We start from the raw sequence: 22,202 nt of genomic DNA, 5'->3' as shown, positions 1-22,202 counted from the left end.
TCCCCTACCCCACAGGAAGGAGTGACATCCATGACCACTCACTGGAGCCGCCTCTACTTCATGACCTTCTACATCGTCACCATGGTAAGACCGGTTGTGTCTGTGTGCACACGTACACTACCGTTCAAAAGTTTGGGGTCACTTAGAAATGTCCTTGTTTTTGAAAGATAAGCACATTTTTTTGGTCCATTTAAAATAACATCAAATTGATCAGAAATACAGTGTAGACATTGTTAGTGTTGTAAATGACTATTGTAGCTGGAAACGGCTGATTTTTAATGGAATATCTACATATGCGACAGAGGCCCATTATCAGCAACCATCATTCCTGTGTTTCAATGGCACGTTGTGTTAGCTAATCCAATTTATCATTTTAAAAGGCTAATTGATCATTAGAAAACCCTTTTGCAATTATGTTAGCCCAGCTGAAAACTGTTGTTCTGATTTTAAAGAAGCAATAAAACTGGCCTTTTTTAGACTAGTTGAGTATCTGGAACATCAGCATTTGTGGGTACGATTACAAGCTCAAAATGGCCAGAAACAAAGACGTTTCTTCTGAAATTCGCCCGTCTATTCTTGTTCTGAGAAATGAAGGCTATTCCATGCGAGAAATTGCCAAGAAACGGAAGATCTCGTACAACGCTGTGTACTACTCCCTTCACAGAACAGCGCAAACTGGCTCTAACCACAATAGAAAGAGGAGTGGGAGGCCCCGGTGCACAACTGAGCAAGAGGACAAGTACATTAATGTCTAGTTTGAGAAACAGACGCCTGACAAGTCCTCAACTGGCAGCTTCATTAAATAGTACCCACAAGACACCAGTCTCAACGTCAACAGTGAAGAGGCAACTCTGGGATGCTGGCCTTCCAGACAGAGTTCCTCTGTCCAGTGTCTGTGTTCTTTTGCCATCTTAATCTTTTATTTTTATTGGCCAGTCTGAGATATGGCTTTTTCTTTGCAACTCTGCCTAGATGGCCAGCATCCCGGAGTCGCCACTTCACTGTTGACATTGAGGCTGGTGTTTTGCGGGTACTTTTTAATGAAGCTGCCAGTTGAGGACTTGTGAGGTGTCTGTTTCTCAAACTAGACACTAATGTACTTGTCCTCTTGCTCAGTTGTGCACCGGGGCCTCCCACTCTTTCTATTCTGTTTTGTGAAGGGAGTAGTACACAGTGTTGTACGAGATCTTCAGTTTCTTGGCAATTTCTCGCATGGAATAGCCTTCATTTCTGAGAACAAGAATAGACTGACGAGTTTCAGAAGAAACCTCTTTGTTCCTGGCCATTTTGAGCCTGTAATTGAACCCACAAATGCTGATGCTCCAGATACACAATAGTTTTCAGCTGTGCTAACATAATTGCAAAAGGGTTTTCTAATGATCAATTAGCCTTTTAAAATGGTAAACTTGGATTAGCTAACACAACATGCCATTGGAACACATGAGTGATGGTTTCTGATAATGGGCCTCTGTACGCCTATGTAGATATTCCATAAAAAATCTGCTGTTTCCAGCTACAATAGTCATTTACAACATTAACAATGTCTACACTGTATTTCTGATCAATCTGATGTTATTTTAAAGGACAAATGTGCTTTTCTCTCAAAAACAAGGACATTTCTAAGTGACCCCAAACTTTTGACCAGTAGTATATGCTTGTTTGTGTTTTTGTGTGCGCAAGCGTGTGTAATAATTTCCCTCTGTCCTCTCTAGGTGGTGATGACCATCATCGTTGCCTTCATCTTGGATGCGTTTGTGTTCCGTATGAACTACAGCCGGAAGAACAAAGAACCACTGTTAGACCCTGAGGGTAAGTCTGTGTGCGCGAGTGAACGGTCAAAGTAAGATGAGAACGCTGTAGTGCTTGAGATGTGCGTGTAAAGATGGTGTGTTTGTGTGTTGTAGATGAGAACGGTATAGTGTTTGAGGCAGAGGTGAGTCGTGACGAGGCGTTGGCCACTCTGGAGCTTTATAAGAAGACGTGTCCTGGGCTCTCCTCACTTAACTCTCTACAGGGAGTACTGCTGGCCATGGACCGCAGTGGGGTGCGAACACACAGACCTACACTCACATACACGCACACAAACCCCATCCTACACTCTTACAAATATAGACTGACGTGTGTGTGTGTGTATGTATGTGTGTGTGTGTGTGTGTGTGTGTGTAGAGCTCGTCTCTGGTGTATCTGGGTCGGAGGTCGCGGACCAAGAGTGACCTCAGCATGAAGATGTACGAGGAGGAGATTCAGGTGAGTCACATTGCCATGACAACCAGAACCCTGCAGACTGCTCCATCTTAGATGTCACTTTAAATGAGACTTGAGATGACTTGATCTAGCTGAAGACAGGATGTTGATCTTCCCTCACTGTCTAACCAATGGGATTATACAAATGACTATATTTCTGACACTTCGTTTTTTTAAATGGATTTTGTGTGTGTGTGTGTGTGTGTGTGTGTGTGTGTGTGTGTGTGTGTGTGTGTGTGTAGGAGTGGTATGCTGAGTACTCCAGAGAGAATTTACCCCAGTCAGACAGAAGCCTAGTGGGGAGAGAGCTGGACATCCCTCCTCCCTGCCCTGAACATGAATCCTAACCCAAGCTCAACTCACAAGGACTACTTAGCACCAACTAATACTCACTCACTGTTTCTCTCTTCAAACACACCTCTTTGACTTCAGTCATCATGCCACAGAGCACTCTGAACTAAATGTTTTCCACAATGACAATACGGAGACCCACTCAACACTCCATCTCTCCCTCCCTCCACCCATCCTGAGGGATTGTACCCTGGCATCCTGCTGGACAGTCGGAATGTGGACAGATGGGATGATGTCACTGGACTACAGCCTGGATCCCAGCAGTGATTTGTGTTGATATAAATCATGTTCTCTCTGACTGGATCGCAGTGTTCAAACAGGTTTAAGAGCTTTATCTAACCCCAACCCTTACAGGACTTAGTCTGCTGATGCATGGATAGGAGAAGCAGAGCATCGATGGATGGGTTAGAGGTCAGGGTTTTTAAGTGTTAGGGTTAGGACCTCTAGCTGTGAGACAGAGAGCTGATGTTCAGGACCTGAGTACGACGAGACACTAGGATGGACTTGGGATTTCACAGTACTCTTTTTTTTTTTTTTACTGCACAGAGAGGACACATCTGGACAGGGAAAGGACACACACCTGTAGATAAAGGACACGCACCATAGAGATAAATAGAGGACTCTAGTGCCCAAAAGCCTGATGTAGCCTGGGCAGTGCCATTGACGACTTTCACCATTTTGAAGTAGTCAACTGGGTGGGACTTTCTATGGCTTAAGGAAGGATCAAATCATTCTAGCCAGGTCATCAGGAAGGATCAGCCAATTAATTATACTCGTACCCAGACATTCCATAACTGCATGTGGCAGTAAATTGCTAACCTTGGCTTTATACCTGTTCAAACACTCCAGGTGGCATTATACTCCCTTTAAGTTTGTAGAAGTAGTAAAATAAGAAAATGGACTACTTCAAAATGGAGACTGCCTGAATGGTGCTGCCAATGCTCTCAGACGCCGTAATGGGACAGATACAATTTTGCGTCCTCCATCTCTATGAGATGAACACTGCTGCATGTAGATACACTCTACAGCCTATTTTTGTAGCCACTACCCCTTCTGTGTTCATTCTGAGGTCAGTGGTCATCGGACTGTCCTGGCATCAAGACACACCCGCCCTGTCTGCCAGTACTAATCTAAGCCCCCACAAAAGCCACTACACACACCCCTCAAACCCCTGCACCTGTCCAGTAACCTACAGCTATATCTCCTAACCAGTGTTTCAACAAACCTAAGACAGTACTTTACTTTTATAACTTGTTATTCTGTCAGTGTATTAAATTAGGAATAATTTAAATAAATGTTTCACTTTGTCAAGTGCATTTGCATAGCTAACTTAGCTTACTTTCCTATTTAAATAGGCAAGTCAGCTAAGAACAAATTCTTATTTACAATGACAACCTACACTGGGCAAATTGTGCACCGTCCTATGGAACTCCCAATCACGGCCGGTTGCGATACAGCCTGAATTTGAACCAAGGTGCCTGTAGTGACGTGTCTTAGAACGCTGCACGACTTCGGGAGAGGTCAGGCTCAGACTAGCCCTGAGATATGGTGGTCTATTAACAATATCTGGTTGTTACATGAAGGATTTTTTTATTTCTATCTTTAACAGAGACCACACACAATAATCAACATCTCAGCACCTAGACATGAGTCTACACATAAGAGCCTTTATTTATTTCCTTTAACCTTTATTGAACCAGGAAAATCCCATTGAGACCCAGAGTCTCTTTTTCAAGGGAGACCTGGACAAGGTAGCTACAAACAATCAATATATTAGAATTAAAACATATCAATTGAATACAATTCAACATGAAAAAAAAAGCATCTACACTCCTCTGTAACAGTCTCCCTTATTTATCTGTTTTATTCAGTCAGTGGCACTAACATATCTAGATGAAGCATTGGTTGCAGACTATTCCATGCCCCTGTAAGTAGCAATCACCTAGCAGACCCGGTATGGTAACTGCTGGTGGTGAAAGAGACTAGACTACAGAGTTAAAAGGCATTGTAGATTAACACATACAAATGTAGCTTTCTGCGCATATAAAGTGAGGTCCAACCCACTACTTGGTGCAATGGTGGGTGAGTGACTTGGCATTTGTAATAAAGCGTAAGGATGTATGACAGGAGGCTGCATGCATATACAAGTCACCATAATCAATTACAGAAAAAAGTGGCCTAAACAATCTTCTTTCTGGCCATAAGCGGGAAGCAAGCCTTATTACAAAAATATGACCCCAATTTCAATTTAAGCTTCCTCACAAGATTATCCATATGAACTTTAAAGGACTTGTCATCCAACCATGTACCTAGGTATTTGTAGGATGACACTTTAATGGATAAGCTGCCAGATGTGACAATGCTAACCTTCTCTGGCTGAGTGCTAGCTCTGGTAAAGGTCATGAATTTAGTTTTTGTACATTCAATACCAGTTTGAGACCATAAAGGGAGACCTGCAGTGACTGAAAAGCAGACTTGAGCTCTTCAACAGCCTGAACCAGAGGAGTGAGTACATGAATATTGAGAACAACACAGGAGCTCAAATGGAACCCTGGGGCACACCTCTATTAATCTCAAGAAAGCTAGACTTGTGATTGTCAGCATATACATATTGGTTTAGGAACTGTTTACTGCCCCTTCACTGAGACCTGTTACTGAGTCTAGCCAGCAACAATTCATGGTCAACTGAATCAAATGCCTTTGATAAATCAACGATAAAAAGCAACAATGTGCTGCTCTGTTTAAGTGCATTTATGTCCTTTGCCATAGCTGCAGTTGTGGTGCTGTGCTCTGATCTAAAACCAGACTGAACCCTGCTTAGGATGTTCTTTTCAATTAAGATGGGTTTTTTTACTGAGTTCACTAGGGATTTGTGATTTACCTGGATCTCAGTTCCTTTAACACATATACACACAGCCCAGACAAAGTTCTCATAAGAGCATCCTTTACCAAAGGTGCAAATATCTATCAGGGGCAGTAATGTACTACCTCTATATCTATCATACATCTGTCATAGTAAAGAAAACTTTCTTAATAAAACATTTTTTTGAAGCTACTACGTAAAGTAGCTTGTTTAGGGCCATCTTCAAATCATTTTAACAGCTGCGCCCTGCTGTTTCATGTTTCAGAAGTTGGAACTATATAGGTATTTCTATGCCATAAATGCATAGAGCACATTTTACAATTTACTCACATCAACCATTACAAACAGCAGTGTGTCTCGCTAAGATAGGAGACACTGCATTCACATTGATTTAAATGAGAGAATTCCCTAGTGCTACTGCAGCTTTTGTCTTGTATTTTTTCTCCTTGTTGGTATATGGGTTACTTTTAAAACAGTGTTATACTGCTTTCACATATGATTCACACTATGCTGCCTGTAAAAACAATTGTCCCTACAGTCATTTCTGTATGTGTGTGTATAATTGTTTTGTGTGGACCCGAGGAAGAGTAGCTGTTGCTCATGTAACAGCTAATAGCGATCTAAATATAAAAATACAGTCAGTGCAAACAGACTAAAGTAACGCCACAGGGTGATTTGCTCCAACTCAATTAAGGCCCAGTGTTATTGGCTTTAAGTCACTCAGTACTCGCAGGCGGCTCCACCAGACTGGTCCAAACCATTCCTTACTGGCTTCAGGTGTGGATAAAGCCAAACTCAGTGAGCAGCGCAACCAAGAGGAAGACCGCGTAGAAGAGCAGGAGGAAGATTCCATAGGACCGGCCCATGTGGAAACAGCGCAGAGGAACTTGGATGAAGGAGAGGGCCAGAGAGAGACCCAGAGAACCTGCTAGAACCCAGGTCAACAAACCCGCTGGTTCAAACTGGGGGGTGGGAGGGGGTGAAATAGGGTTATGCAAGTCCAATCATGTGGAAACTGAAAAAAGGTATCGCACAGAGTTCAATATCGGGACGGCTGCTATTCTCGCTCATTGATAAACATTTTAATGTATTTCCTGATAAAACTCCTATCCTATGCACTTCAGACAAAGACATTTCTCTGGTCACTACCTCTACAAAATGTTTATGACAACCAATTACAAACTCAGCTCATATATATATATATATACAGTTGAAGTCTGAAGTTTACACACACTTAGGTTGGAGTCATTAAAACTAGTTTTTCAACCACTCCACAGATTTCTTGTTAACAAACTATAGTTTTGGCAAGTCAGTTAGGACATCTACTTTGTGCATGACAAGTAATTTTTCCAACAATTGTTTACAGACAGATTAATTCACTGTATCACAATTCCAGTGGCTCAGGCGTTTACATACACTAAGTTGACTGTGCCTTTAAACAGCTTGGAAAATTCCAGAAAATTATGTCATGGCTTTAGAATCTTCTGATAGGCTAATTGACATCATTTGAGTCAATTGGTGGTGTACCTGTGGATGTAAATCAAGGCCCTACCTTTGCTGGACATCATGGGATAATCAAAAGAAATCCGCCAAGACCTCAGAAAAAACATTGTAGACCTCCACAATCTGGTCCAACGCCTGAAGGTACCATGTTCATCTGTACAAACAATAGTACGCAAGTATAAACACCATGAGACCACGCAGCCGTCATACCGCTCAGGAAGGAGACGCATTCTGTCTCCTAGAGATGAACGTACTTTGGTGTGAAAAGTGCAAATCAATCCCAGAACAACAGCAAAGGACCTTGTGAAGATGCTGGAGGAAACAGGTACAAAAGTATCTATATCCACAGTAAAACAAGTCCTATATCGACATAACCTGAAAGGCCACTCAGCAAGGAAGAAGACACTGCTCAAAAACAGCCATAAAAAAGCCAGACTACGGTTTGCAACTGCACATGGGGACAAAGATCGTACTTTTTGGAGAAATGTCCTCTGGTCTGATGAAACAAAAATAGAACTGTTTGGCCATAATGACCATCGTTATGTTTGGAGAAAAAAGGGAGAGGCTTGCAAGCCGAAGAACACCATCCCAACCGTGAAGCAAGGGGGTGGCAGCATCATGTTGTGGGGGTGAATTCCTGCAGGAGGGACTGGTGCACTTCACAAAATAGATGGCATCATGAGGTAGGGAAATTACGTGGATATATTGAAGCAACATCTCAAGATATCAGTCAGGAAGTTAAAGCTTGGTCGCAAATGGGTCTTCCAAATGGACAATGACTCCAAGCATACTTCCAAAGTTGTGGCAAAATGGCTTAAGGACAACAAAGTCAAGGTATTGGAGTGGCCATCACAAAGCCCTGACCTCAATCCTATAGAAAATTTGTGGGCAGAACTGAAAACGTGTGTGCGAGCAAGGAGGCCTACAAACCTGACTCAGTTACACCAGCTCTGTCAGGAGGAATGGGCCACAATTCACCCAACTTATTGTGGGAAGCTTGTGGAAGACTACCTGAAATGTTTGACCCAAGTTAAACAATTTAAAGGCAATGTCACCAAATACTAACTGAGTGTATGTAAACGTCTGCCCCACTGGGAATGTGATGAAAGAAATAAAAGCTGAAATAAATCATTCTCTCTACTATTATTCTTACATTTCACATTCTTAAAATAAAGTGGTGATCCTAACTGACCTAAGACAGGGAATTTTTACTAGAATTAAATGTCAGGAATTGTGAAAAACTGAGTTTAAATGTATTTGGCTAAGGTGTATGTAAACTTCCGACTTCAACTGTGTATATATATATATATATATATATATATATATATATATATGAAAGGGTACTGAAGCTAAGAGCAGACGTACTGTCACCACTGGCTCGTTGTTAAACATCTGCATCAGACAGCCAATGCCCACTCCAATAAGCATGTCTGAGGAACATGGTCAAGGCAGAAACATAATGCATACACATAGCAGAGGTACCCACACACTCGCATAATGCGTTTCACAGTCAAACACACACACACTCGCATTATGCCTGCACAAACATGTCCAGAAGACACACAAAAGGATACTAAAGATGATTCCCCCAAAGCAGGCTGATATTGCCATCTGAGGGTAGCCCTGGCGAGCGATGGTGACGTCAGAAAAACTATCTGGAAATAAACAGATTCAACACTACAGCAAGCAAGCAGTCAGTCTGTCTTCTGTTGAATGATTAGTAGGGGAGTGCAGATAACCTCAGTTTGCGTGTATGTGTCTCACCCCCTATGCTGTTTCCCCAGGCCAGCAGTGTGAGACCCAGTAAATTGTTGGACAGACTAAAGACCACACCGAGCATGTGCAGGATACTGACCACCTCCAAGGCCGCAGCACTGATCCATATCGCACTCACCACAAAGCCCAGCAGAGAGAACAGCTATGGAGAAAACCCACACACATCATACACACCACAACACCTAACAGAGACAACAACAGTTATGGAAAGAAGGAATGTGTCTGTGTATGTGTTCTTACTGAGTGGTATGGCGGGGGGTGGTTGTTGGTGGTGGTGAGGAAGACTATGGCGGAGAGGAAGAGGCCAAAGAGCAACGTCAACGCCCAGACAGGAAACTGATCCTCGATCCGATACATCCCGTCTAGAGAGAGAAAGTGACACCAGTCCAGTGGGTTAGCACACTTCTTCTGGAGAGGATGTCACACTTTACAGAATAGAGATTGAGGTTCTTTGACCACACACCCATACACAGTCGTGGCACGCAGGTCAGCTGTTGCTAACAACACATCCGCAACCGCCAGACTATATGTGATAAAGGGAAATCTGAGGCCCTGCACCCAACCCTAACCCTCTAATATAGAACATGTGCTCTAGGCTACAGGCAGAGATGGTCGGAACTATTTTTTTGACAGGGGTGCCTGATTTAGATACATTTCTGCTTATTTCTGACATTTTGGTAGGCTATTTGTTAGTCAACTTGTCTATAATTATATACATGCAGCTTCTCTTCTGTCATTATATGTTGCCCCAGAAGACTAAATAAACCCCTGCTCACCAGAATAATGTCAGGAATTGATAGAATTAATGTTTCAATCTAGTTGACATTGGTAACGTTCTTAGTCATCTCTGATTCTTTCGTGGAGCAAAGAAGTTTAGGGACCGGGGAGAAAATAAATTAACTAAAAAAACGGAAAGATTTTCTGTGCAAAATTTCCAAATGGCATCAGTCTGACCAGTTGTAAGGAAACAAAGCTATGAAAACGACCAAACATGTTTCTGATAAGATTTCAGTTTGGCTTGGATGCACATTTTATGTGGTTTAAATACTAGTTTTTATGATACTGATCAAGATATCGCCCCTATAGCAGTGGAGGCTGCTGAGGGGAGAGCGGCTCATAATGGCTGGAACAGAGCAAATGGAATGGCATCAAACAACAGGAAATTATGTGTTTGATGTATTTTATACCATTCCACGAATTCCACTCCAGCTTATACCACGAGCCCGTCCTCCCCAATTAAGGTGCCACCAACCTCCTGTGCTCTACAGACTGTATCTAACTGCACATTCACATTCTGTCAAGATGCTGAAAGAAATAAATCATATTTCTCCACTCCTGTTCCCATATCCACATTTTTCCTTCATTTGGTGTATAATTTTACTGCAAGAAATGCTTAATTATTTTAATATTAAGGCTATGTGAGAGGTTATAGACCTACAGTCAGTGTCCAGATTTCAGTTTCCATTTAACCCATCAACAGTAGGCAGTACAGTTCCCTTGGTGTGCCATAGGCCAATTTGAAGTCCCCGTCTTGTGACTGTCGAATTTGTATAGGGCCTCACAATCATCACACATAACACAGCTGGCAATGCTGTCATCCTCTTTTACCACTTCACCAAATATTTCCCAAACATGACTTTTCTGGCCGTCCTTTCTCTTTATTTTCAACTCTCCATTTCACAGCTTTTCTCTTAATTAAACTCTGCCTCAGTAGATTGACATTAACTTTCTCTGCCTGTTCGCAAAGGCATTTGCTGATTGGCATGTAGGCTATTTGGCGTGCGTACAGTTAGACCCTAACGCCTTGATGACACCGACAGCGTCATTACTCAAAATGTTACACATCATCATCTGGATGTGTGTGCAACAAAATGTCAACATTCACCTTCTGCTACCATTTCTGTCAAGCCGTCTACACATACAGTTTGACACATATGTTCAACGTATGCACCCCAGAACGCACTGCAACTGCCTCTGCAACGCAATGCTGCAAGACAAATGCAGCGTTCCATTGGAAATGAATGTACTTCTGGTGTACCAAAATGCAATGATGCTGTCGGTGTGATCGAGGTGTAAAGCTTACACATATGCACTAATACCAGATAGGTTTATCTTTCACTATTTTAGGCTAAATGTGACCTATAGATATAAATAGCACAATAATTATACATTGGTGGATTTTTTAAGGAATTAAACCCAGGCGGGCAGCAGATAATGAGTCAACCTGCGCTTCACTAATACACAGGCATGTAGACTTACACTCTCCAGAACGGAAGGTGAGCACACACACCAGTGGTGCGGTGGTGAGGTGGAGGCAGTTTAATGGTCTTCTCCAGTTCCTGTCTTCTTTATCAGGATCCACCACTGGAACAGTCAGCAGCAGCAGCACCTCTAGTGGCATCTGGTGGACAGGGGAGAAACTGCAGCTCAGTAACCACACATTCAAGCACACATTGATGCTCCTCCTGTCCAAACAAAAACACAAGGTCTGGCTCTGTTTACAACCCCTGTCATAACACTTACCCCTAATTATTACGGTTCTGCAAATAGAAAAGTGCAAAGACACAAATTCAGATCTGCAAATAGAAAAACACACATACAGTCATGCATGCACACCTTTAGTATTTTGATGGCCCTCCAGCGCCAGGACTTCCTCCTCCAGATCCTGCTGTCCACCGGGTTGAGAGAACTCAACAGGATGGAACTGGTTGATTCACAGTAGGGCAGCAGGGGACAGTACTCACTGTCTATACACGCACAAACACAAACACTTGACTGGATTGATTCTCGTAGCACACCCCAGCGGAAAAGCTTAGTAGGATGTACACAGTGATTGTGGTTGTTACCATAGTCTTCCTGGATGCTGCTATTAGATATAAGAATTGCCTCATCATCGGACTCAGACGACTGGAACTCTGCAGACAGATATGACTGTCAGACACACACACACAGTCTTGTACAGCTAACCTTGTGGTGACACACAATTCAGTGCATTCAATATACTATTTTCCCTAACCTGTACTCTTACCCTAACTCTAGCTCCTAACCCTTAATGTAATTCCAACCCTAACACTAATTCTAACCTTAACCCTAAACCCCTAGAAATAGTATTTGACCTCGTGGGGACTAACAAAATGTCCCCAATTGGTCAAATATTTGTTTGTTTACTATTCTAGTGGGGACCAGAATCGTTAAACACGTCTACCAGGTGACACTCACTGTGTGTGTGTGTGTCAAATAAATCAAATGTTATTTGTCACATTTTTCGTAAACTACAGGTGTAGACTAACCATGAAATGCTTACTTACGGGCCGTTCCCAACAATGCAGAGTTTGTTGTGTGTGTGTGTGTGTGTGTGTGTGTGTGTGTGTGTGTGTGTGTGTGTGTGTGTGTGTGTGTGTGTGTGTGTGTGTGTGTGTGTGTTACCTGGTACATGTGTTGAGGTCTGGATGGAACTTCTGGTCGCTGAGTGTTTCTGATGACTGTAGATGTAGGCACTCGCGATGACTGTTATCACATACACCACATATAACCCCAGGTACCCTACACAGAGAAACAAACACTTCTTATTTCACCCCATTCACCCCAGTGTAAATAGTCCTAACTTCTGAAGTACACTGAATACTGTGTCTAGGTCTGAAATATTTTGACTGGGTTCAAGCTTGAGGGACACACAGAGGCATAACTGATAGACAAACCTGAAATAGAGAGAGGTTTGGTGATGTGTAGCTCCCAGGGCAGACACAACTCTTATTCAACTCTGACGCAAGAAGTCTAACCCAACTGTGTGTGTGTTTACCCAGTGTCTCTCCCAGTGATATAGTTCCTCTGTAGAGGATGACGACGGTCCAGAAGACAGCGGCCATGTAGAAGATGACATCACGCAGGAAGGGGCGGGACGCCACAGTGAAGGGTTTGACCAATGACACAGCCCCGGCAACCACAGTGGTTACGAAGATACCCGCTCCTATGGACGGAGGGAAAGAGGGATTAAAGGAGCAGGTCTACTCTGACTGAACAGTGCTTCTATAGCAAGGAGTTGTATGTGTACGTACCAAACAGTGCTCCTATAGCCAGGCCAGCAGTGTGTGGACGGGAGAAGGCCACTGTAGCACTGAAGACATCTGGGGCTCCGTTACCTAGCGCCAGGAACGTCACACCCTGACACACACTGTTAGGGAAAACACTTTTGGTGCTAGAGTAGAGTTTGTTTGTGAGTGTATTTGTGTGTGTGTGTGTCTGACGAGGTGATAATTTAAGCAGATTTAAAGAAAAATTCATGAAAATATGTTGAATGCAATACAGTGTGTATGTGCTGTAGAGGGATACAGCCACGTTGTGTGTGAGTCGAAGGGTGGAGGAGATGGCTGAGAGGTTGGGACAGAAGCTGAAGATAGAAAAAACATAGATGCACCTTAAGTCAATCAATAGGTAACCTAGAACCCCCCCCCCCCCCAGCCTCCAACACACACAGCATGTAACCACAGTCTGGAGGACATTTGCTTTGTCTGTGATACGTGATCAGGCACATGACCAAATCACAAACATTAAATTAAGTCTTATCTCCCTGAGTGGAATCCTTAACCATGACACACTCATCTCAGGTGGTCAAGTGACTAGGCCCATCCCACTGGGCACAGACGTCAAGTCAATGTAATTTCATTGAAATGACGTGGAAACAACATTGATTCAACCAGTGTGTGCCCAGTGGGATGTGACCATATCAACTTGAACTGCTGAAGATAACACTGTTGTAACTCTGCAGTCAACGGAACACAACCACAAACACCTCTCTCTTTACAGCCAGCGTACAGCGAGAGACAGAGACTGTTATGAAACTCATGTTTCTCAGTCTTATACAGTCTGTAAACTTAACTTACAGGCAGCAAAGACATTATAAACAGAACATGTGAGTGAAACTTACAACTTTGATGCAGTCAGTCCCAGAACTATGAACAAGAACAACAACCAAATAATCTGTAGAGAAAGGAGAGGGATAGAGATGAAAGATTAGTTCTGACATGGCCAAAATGTCAATGTATAAATATTAAATTACTTTTATATCAAATGGGCGGGTGTCGCATCTCTTCTTCCCCACAAATAACTAGTGCAGCCTACTATTAGGCCTATGAAGTACAGCCTGGGCCTCTGGGGTGACTGGGTGGACACCCTGAGGAGAAATCCTCAGTTAAACACTTGTCGTGAAAATGTTTAACCTCTCTTGGGTAGGGGGCAGTATTTTGACATACGGATGAAAAGCGTGCCCAAAGTAAACTGCCTGTTACTCAGGCCCAGAAGCTAGGATATGCATATAATTGGTCGATTTTGATAGAAAACACTCAAGTTTCTAAAACTGTTAAAATTATGTCTGTGAGTAAAACAGAACTGATATGGCAGGCAAAACCTTGAGGACAAACCATCCCCCCCAAAAAACGAAATTCAGCCTACCACTATTTTCAATGGCTATCACTTTTATTATAAGGCCAAGTCCTCCCAGATTGCAGTTCATAGGGCTTCCACTAGATGTCAACAGTCTTTAGAAAGAGTTTCAGGCTGGTTTTTGGAAAAATGAGCCAGAAATTGTAGTTTTTCTAGGTGGCTCCCATTTTGGCTGTAGTGTTTCCAAGCGCGTGGAAGAGAGTGCGTTCTTTGGTATTTTTCTCCGGTAAAGACAATAACGATTCTCCGTCTTAAATTTGATCATTTATTTACGTATTAGGGTACCTAAGGTTTGATTATAAACGTTGTTTGACTTTGAAAAGTTTATTGGAAAAGTTTATTGGAAAAATAAACTTGGAAAAGTTTATTAGTAACGTTTGGGATTCATTTTGTATGCATTTTGATGGAGGGAAACTGGGTGGATTATTGACTGAAGCGCGCCAGCTAAACTGAGTTTTTATGGATATAAAGAAGGACATTATCGAACAAAAGGACCATTTGTGATGTAACTGGGACCTTTTGGAGTGCCAACAGAAGAAGATCAAAGGTAAGGCATTTTTTATATCGCTATTTCTGACTTTCGTGTCGCACCTTCCTGGTTGAAATATGTTTTTCATGTGTTTGTATGCGGGGCGCTGTTCTCAGATAATTGCATGGTGTGCTTTCGCCGTAAAGCCTTTTTCAAATCTGACACAGCGGCTGGATTAACAAGAAGTTAAGCTTCATTTTGATGTATTACACATGTGATTTTATGAAAGTTAAATATTTATAATACTGTAGTTTGAATTTCACGCTCTGCAATTTCACCAGATATTAACCAAGTGAGAGAGACTGTCATTTCTTCAAACAATCATCTTTATTTAATAAGAATTGCAATAATGAAGCTGGCCAATCATACACTCTGAAGTGGAAGGCTGGGAGCTCAACCATACAAAAAATACAGAGGTCTTATAGCAGACCTAAAAATGCTTAGTCATGGCTGGTTCCACCCCTGCCCGGCAGATCGGGGCATCACAAGCTACCTTGTGTTCATCTTGTGGTTATGTGTACCAGGTGATGTTCACCCCCTCCATTTGGCTTAGATTGTCAGAAGCAAAGTTGATTAGAAACAATAGCAGGTTTGTTCTGTTCCTCAGGCTATCTATCTTGAGTTGCCCCATGTCCTTGACTATACAGTCAGAGGGTCTTCGGGGAGCTAGAGGGGAACCATCCTTTTGCAGAAGCACAGCATTGGTAGTTATGAAAATCTCTTACCATTGCCAGGCACATAGTTGTTAACTATCAATATTCATACAGATATAATCAACAAAGCAGGTAAATATGTAATTTTTCCCTCACAGCCTGATTTCATGACTCATGATTTCATGTGTTTTACTGCATGGTTCAGTTAAAGCTGATGTAAATCCAGCTTTATTAGAGGAAGTTCTACTCAGAACAGAGGGAAGTATCCATTACTAGCTTCTATTGAGGTTTCTTCAGCTTCCTTATTTCAATGTAAGTCATTCTGGGTAGTAAGAGCACCTGCTAATGACAAGACACACACACTTACACAGAGTGTGATGGTGAGGGGTGTGAGGTCGGGTGGTAGTAGACAGAAGGTCATCTTGAGGTAGTTGATGAAGCTGTCTTCCATACTGCAGTCTGGGGTGGTCTTCACAAACGCACAGCGATCAACAGCACTCAGGTTCATCACTATGGCACACTGAAAGACAATTGCATGCCCACACACACACACACACACACACACACACACACACACACACACACACACACACACACACACACACACACACACACACACACACACACACACACACACACACACACATCACACTGGAGGGGGGATAAGCTTACAAAGAAATAATGGTTAAATCTGGATAATGGCGACCATCATCTCTCACACTGAGCTCAACACAGACGGGTTAGCTGAGAACCTAATGAAAACAAAGCAGCGCTTTAAGGGGACAGAAGGCCTAGTGTTGTTGTGATTCTGGATGGCCAGATACAGTAGCTTGCAACAATGACAAAAATTCACTAGCTAGCTAACCAACAACTGTAATGATGTATTTGACAGACAACAAGTGCCCATTGTGCAACTTTATTTATGTTTTCAATAAACATTGGAGATGTTTACATGTTGTCAACAATCTAAGTCAACCCTGTCTGTTTTGCCCCTAGTTGCGCACATGTCGTTTCGTTGCTAAACAACCAACCCCTCTATACAGGCTGACAGTGAAGGTGTCATAATACCCATAAAACCATTTTCCTATAGGAAATTTTAGAAACACAGCCCTAATTTTAAGTGTTTCTAAATTCCCCTATAGGAAAAATGAATGGTGGAAAAATGATTGGAACCATTTAATTCTTCTTCGATGAAGTTTAATGGCGGTTGGCATTCAATATGTTGCATTACCGCCACCTACTAGACTTGAGTACAACTCCTTTATACTTTGCTTGAACAAAATAAATAAATAAACAAACAAACAAATAGCCTACAATCTAACACTATACTCATAATTATTATTTTTTTTTTAAAATAACACCACCCTACTCCACTATTTAAATATATTTAGTCCTACCTCAGGCCAACAACCTGAAAGGGTGGGACATCACCACTTAACACACCCTGGAACTATTCTGATGTCAAGTCTCGCACACCCAAATACCTCTCTGCAGCTGCCACCACAACCACAATGTTCTGGGACTTACGTTCCATCCCTGCAGTAACCATTGCTATAAATGCTAAAAATCCAATCTTACTGAAACATATATCACTTGTTGGTTCATCCCTCTGTACTGGTACAGATCTACTACTCACACCACTCCTCTCAGGATCTCTCCCCATTGACCCATCTTCCTCTACTTTCTTCACTGCCTCAGCATTTGACAACTTCTGCATTACTCTAACCCTGGAAACCTCAACCTGCCTCTCTCGCACGGGACATTTCTGATCCCCAGCCACATGGGAACCCCTACAATTAACACATACCACTACTTTCCCCAATGCTACACATTCCTTTCTCTCATGCCCTTCTGCACACTTCTCACACCTAGGAACCTCCCTCCTACACACTGCTGCCACATGCCCATAAGCTTGACACCTGTAACAACGTAATGTATTCGGCACAAAAGCTTGTACAGAACAACTTATATATCCTAACATCACTTTGTCGGGCAAAGGCTCAACATCAGAACTCAAAAGAACAGACAATGACTCTTCTGTTTCACCACTCTCGCAACCCTGTCTGTCGCACCAAACGACGAGCATCACAAACACCGGGAATCTTCCCCTTCAGTTGGTCAACTTTTACATTTACCACTACCCCAGTAATCACTCCTTTCAATGGCGCCCTTTTCTTGAGAGCGAAACAATTCACATCTCTTGCCCCCATTCGTTTAACATGGAGTGCCTTCTCCCTCTGACCAGCAGAAACACAAACAATTATCACAAGACCACTTCTGGTTACCCTGACCGATTCCACAGTACCCAACTCTGTTTTCACCCACCCTGAAACCACAAAATGGATCAGCCAAAAGGCAAGGGTCCACTTTTTCCAACAACTTCAACCCTACTGTCACAGACTCATCTTTATCCTGACCTATCCATTTCCTTATTTGACTGCTAGGTTTTATGGGTATTTTGAGTCATACTGTGGTACTCTATTGGGCTGGTGAAAACAATATAGTTGGATTTAGTTTGTGTAGATAAAGGAAAGAGGAGAGCTATTCTAGATTATTGAGATGCACCCAAAATGTGAATTTAAAAAAAAATTGGGTTTTTTGCTCACATATACCAATCACGATCAAATAAAAAAAGGCATGTCCATGCCTTATGTTACTTGGAAGAGTAGCTGAGTAAAGCCGGACTCAGTTTCTCTTATATCAAGGCAGAATTTAGTATTGATAACTGGTTGCGCGATTTGCTAGCAACAGCATTGAATCACCATCAGTCAATAATTCTGAAAATGCTTACCTGTACCAACGTTTGTCCAGTAAAACTGCGGAAATTCATACTTTTAATAAAAACTTGTATCGACTACAACCACAATTTTTCTTCTTTCGTTGCTCAACCCAAATGAGTTTGTGCCAATTTATTCTCCGTTTACGTAGTATATCAAGGCCACTATGTCTCAAGTTGAGCAACACAAACAAGGAAAAAGTCGGTGGTTGTATTGGATATGTTTTTATTAAAAGTATGAATTTCAGCACCCCTCGGAAGGACCGCAGTTGTACAGGACAAACATAGGTACAGGTAAGCGTTTTCAGAATTGACATTTTTACAAGTATCGATTGCTGGTGATTCATTGTTGTTGCTAGCAAATCGCGCGACCAGTTATCAATACTCAACTCTGCCTGTATATAGGATAATGGAGTAGAGCGTTCCGCGCTACTTGAAGAGTTGCCCAGTTAGGCAGTTAGCCGCACATCACCAAATATAATCAAATCAACATGATTTTGTCAGAAGAAGAGACACATTTAAAGGGGCACTTGTCGGGGAAAACTGAGTTACAAAGTCAGACATATGGTTGAAATCTAATTAGATAAACTATATATACAAAAGTATGTGGACACCCATAAGATTAGCAGATTCGGCTATTTCAGCCACACCCGTTGCTGACAGGTGTATAACATTGAGCACACAGCCATGCAATCGCTATAGACAAATATTGGCTGTAGAATGGCCTTACCGAAGAGCTCAGTAACTTTCAACGTGGTACCCTCATAAGATGACACCTTTCCAACAAGCAAGTAAATCAAATTTCTGCCCTGCTACAGTTGCACTGGTCAACTGTAGTAAGTGCTGTTATTGTGAAGTGGAAAAGTTTAGGAGAAACAACGGCTTAGCTGTGAAGTGGTAGGACACACAAGCTCACAGAACGGGACCGCTGAAGTGCATAGTAGAGGTCGACCGATGAATCGGAATGGCCGATTAATTAGGGCCAATTTCAAGTTTTCTTAACAATCGGTAATTGGTATTTTTGGCCACTGATTTGCCGATTTAATTTTTTTTTTTAACACCTTTATTTAACTAGGCAAGCCAGATTAAGAACTCATTCATATTTTCAATGACGGCCTAGGAACGGGGGTTAACTGCCTTGTTCAGGGAGGATTCGGGGATTCGTTTTTGCAACCTTCCGGTTACTAGTCCAACGCTCTAACCACCTGCCTTACATTGCACTCCACGAGGAGCCTGCATGGCAGGCAGACTACCTGTTACGCGAGGGCAGCAAGAAGCCAAGGTAAATTGCTAGCTAGCATTAAACTTATCTTATAAAAAACTATCAATCTTAACATAATCACTAGTTAACTACACATGGTTGATGATATTACTAGTTTATCTAACGTGTCCTGCGTTGCATATAATCGATGCGGTGCCTGTTAATTTCTCATCGAATCACAACCTACTTCAACAAACGGGTGATGATTTAACAAGCGCATTTGCGAAAAAAGCACTGTCGTTGCACCAATGTATCTAAACATAAACATCGATGCCTTTCTTTAAAATCAATACACAAGTATATATTTTTAAACCTGCATATTTAGTTAATATTGCCTGCTAACATGAAATTGTGTCACTGCTCTTGCGTTCATTGCATGCAGAGTCAGGGTATATGCAACAGTTTGGGCCGCCTGGCTCGTTGCGAACTAATTTGCCAGAATTTTACGTAATTATGACATAACATTGAAGGTTGTGCAATGTAACAGGAATATTTAGACTTAGGGATGCCACCCGTTAGATAAAATACGGACCGGTTCCGTATTTCACTGAAAGAAAAAAACATTTTGTTTTCGAGATGATAGTTTCCGGATTCGACCATATTAATGACCTAAGGCTCGTATTTCTGTGTGTTTATTATATTATAATTAAGTCTATGATTTGATAGAGCAGTCTGACTGAGCGGTGGTAGGCACCAGCAGGCTCGTAAGCATTCATTCAAACAGCACTTTCGTGCGTTTTGCCAGCAGCCCTTCGCAATGCATTGCGCTGTTTATGACTTCAAGCCTATCAACTCCCGAGATTAGGCTGGTGTAACCGATGTGAAATGGCTAGCTAGTTAGCCGGGTGCGCGCTAATAGCGTTTCAAACGTCACTCGCTCTGAGACTTGGAGTAGTTGTTCCCCTTGCTCTACATGGGTAACGCTGCTTCGAGGGTGTGGCTGTTGTCGATGTGTTCCTGGTTCGAGCCCAGGTAGGAGCGAGGAGAGGGACGGAAGCTATACTGTTACACTGGCAATACTAAAGTGCCTATAAGAACATCCAATAGTCAAAGGTATATGAAATACAAATCGTATAGAGAGAAATAGTCCTATAATTCCTATAATAACTACAACCTAAAACTTCTTACCTGGGAATATTGAAGACTCATGTTAAAAGCAACCACTAGCTTTCATATGTTCCCATGTTCTGAGCAAGGCACTTAAACGTTAGCTTTCTTACATGGCACATATTGCACTTTTACTTTCTTCTCCAACACTTTGTTTTTGCGTTATTTAAACCAAATTGAACATGTTTCATTATTTATTTGAGGCTAAATTGATTTTATTGATGTATTATATTAAGTTAAAATAAGTGTTCATTCAGTATTGTTGTAATTGTCATTATTCCAAATACATTTTTAAATTTAAAATAAATAAATAAATAGTAATTAAAAAAATTAATCGGCCGATTAATCGGTATCAGGGTTTTTTGGTCCTCCAATAAATCGGTATCGGTATCGGCGTTGAAAAATCATAATTGGTCGACCTCTAGTGCATAGTCCGTAAAAATCGTCTGTCCTCGGTTTCAACACTCACTACCGAGTTCCAAACTGCCTCTGGAAGCAACGTCAGCAAAATAACTGTTTGTCGGGAGCTTCATGAAATGGGTTTCCATGGCCAAGCAGCCCACACAAGCCTAAGATCACCATGCGCAATGCCAAACGTAAGCTGGAGTGGTGTAAAGCTCGCCGCCATTGGACTCTGCAGCAGTGGAAACGCGTTCTCTGGAGTGATGAAACACGCTCCACCATCTGGCAGTCCAACAGACAAATCTGGGTTTGGCGGATGCCAGGAGAAAGCTACCTGCCCCAATGCATAGTGCCAACTGTAAAGTTTGGTGGAGGACGAATAATGATCTGGGGCTGTTTTCATGGTTAAGGCTAGGCCCCTTAGTTCCAGTGAAGGGAAATCTTAAGCTTCCAACTTTGTGGCCATTTCCTGTTTCAGCATGCTCTTGTGGCTGAATGGAAGCAAGTCCCCACAGCAAAGATCCAACATCTGGTGGAAACCCCTCCCAGAAAAGTGGAGGCTGTTATAGCAGCAAAGGGGGGGGGGAGAAACTCCATATTAATGCTGATGATTTTGGAATGATATTTTCGACGAGCAGGTGTCCACATACACTACATGACCAAATGTATCTCACTAACCTTGTCTGTGTTTTCCTGATGGAACATCGCGATGTGCGTGCCCACCATAGTACTCACGGACGAGCGCAGGTCAGCACCGTCAGAGGATCGGTCTGGAGACGGAACTACCGCGGTACCCGACTCTCCGGAGCCTAAGCCATAAATACATTGAAAACACAACAGCAGCAACATGGAGATAAAAACTACCCGAGATTTCATAATTTATTCCGTTCAAGGATTGCGTCCATTCCGAGACTGGGTGGGTTCGGTTTAGATCAAACCTTAGAATACTGGAGAAGAAATTAAAGTGTCACTAATTGCTGTAAACTAAATGTTGCAATGAAAAGTTGAAGGCTGCCTGATCAGCAATAATTAACAGCTTGACCAAACCTTTGTTACAGCCACCTCTTTATTATGTAGTCCTTACAAATATACGCGCAAAGCTCTTCTTCTTGTAGTTGTTGACACCATTTCTGTTTGAGTGTTAGCAAAGTCCGTGAACATTATGTATAAATCCTCTAACTCGCGGACTCTCCAAGCCTGCGTCATCAGTGTTACTTCCTTAAAATACGTGACGTCCACACTTAAACCCATCCGACAATTGTAGTGAGATCCAGGCAGACGCCTTCGTGTGTGTGCGA

The 22,202-nt window shown here is 42.3% G+C and overlaps 2 protein-coding genes across 5 annotated transcripts in view; one reads left to right on the top strand and one right to left on the bottom strand.

Annotated features, from left to right (window-relative positions):
• tpcn1 (two pore segment channel 1) overlaps positions 1-3,911 on the top strand; it is a 32,335-nt gene extending 28,424 nt beyond the window's left edge. For both annotated transcript variants that reach the window (XM_014161158.2, XM_014161157.2), the window contains exons 23-27: positions 16-84; positions 1,713-1,809; positions 1,905-2,044; positions 2,167-2,247; positions 2,487-3,911. In XM_014161158.2, coding sequence (XP_014016633.1) covers positions 16-84; positions 1,713-1,809; positions 1,905-2,044; positions 2,167-2,247; positions 2,487-2,591 — 492 coding nt within the window. In that variant the 3' untranslated portion in view covers positions 2,592-3,911. The remainder of the gene's footprint in view (positions 1-15; positions 85-1,712; positions 1,810-1,904; positions 2,045-2,166; positions 2,248-2,486) is intronic.
• A 331-nt stretch (positions 3,912-4,242) lies between these two features.
• Positions 4,243-22,104, bottom strand: LOC106580303 (mitochondrial sodium/calcium exchanger protein). Of its 3 annotated transcripts, XM_014161159.2 has the most exons (15): positions 21,583-22,097; positions 15,726-15,878; positions 13,662-13,714; positions 13,067-13,124; positions 12,793-12,898; positions 12,537-12,704; positions 12,164-12,280; positions 11,584-11,652; positions 11,354-11,484; positions 10,997-11,138; positions 8,978-9,099; positions 8,726-8,879; positions 8,536-8,616; positions 8,327-8,391; positions 4,243-6,420 (listed from the first exon to the last, which is right to left on the bottom strand). In XM_014161159.2, exons 1-15 carry the CDS (start codon positions 21,778-21,780, stop codon positions 6,232-6,234), a joined length of 1,806 nt encoding a protein of 601 aa, XP_014016634.2. In that variant the 5' UTR covers positions 21,781-22,097; the 3' UTR covers positions 4,243-6,231. The 3 variants fall into 3 exon arrangements, with proteins under 3 accessions (XP_014016634.2, XP_045559132.1, XP_045559131.1); XM_045703176.1 differs by having other exon boundaries at positions 11,354-11,652; positions 15,726-15,868; positions 21,583-22,104; XM_045703175.1 differs by having other exon boundaries at positions 11,354-11,652; positions 21,583-22,101.
• Between the last annotated feature and the right edge of the window lie 98 nt (positions 22,105-22,202).

Source organism: Salmo salar, chromosome ssa20 (assembly GCF_905237065.1).
Source record: "Salmo salar chromosome ssa20, Ssal_v3.1, whole genome shotgun sequence".
Lineage (NCBI taxonomy): Eukaryota > Metazoa > Chordata > Actinopteri > Salmoniformes > Salmonidae > Salmo > Salmo salar.
Note: the sequence above shows the minus strand (reverse complement) of the source record. Positions and strands in the feature narration are given on the sequence as shown.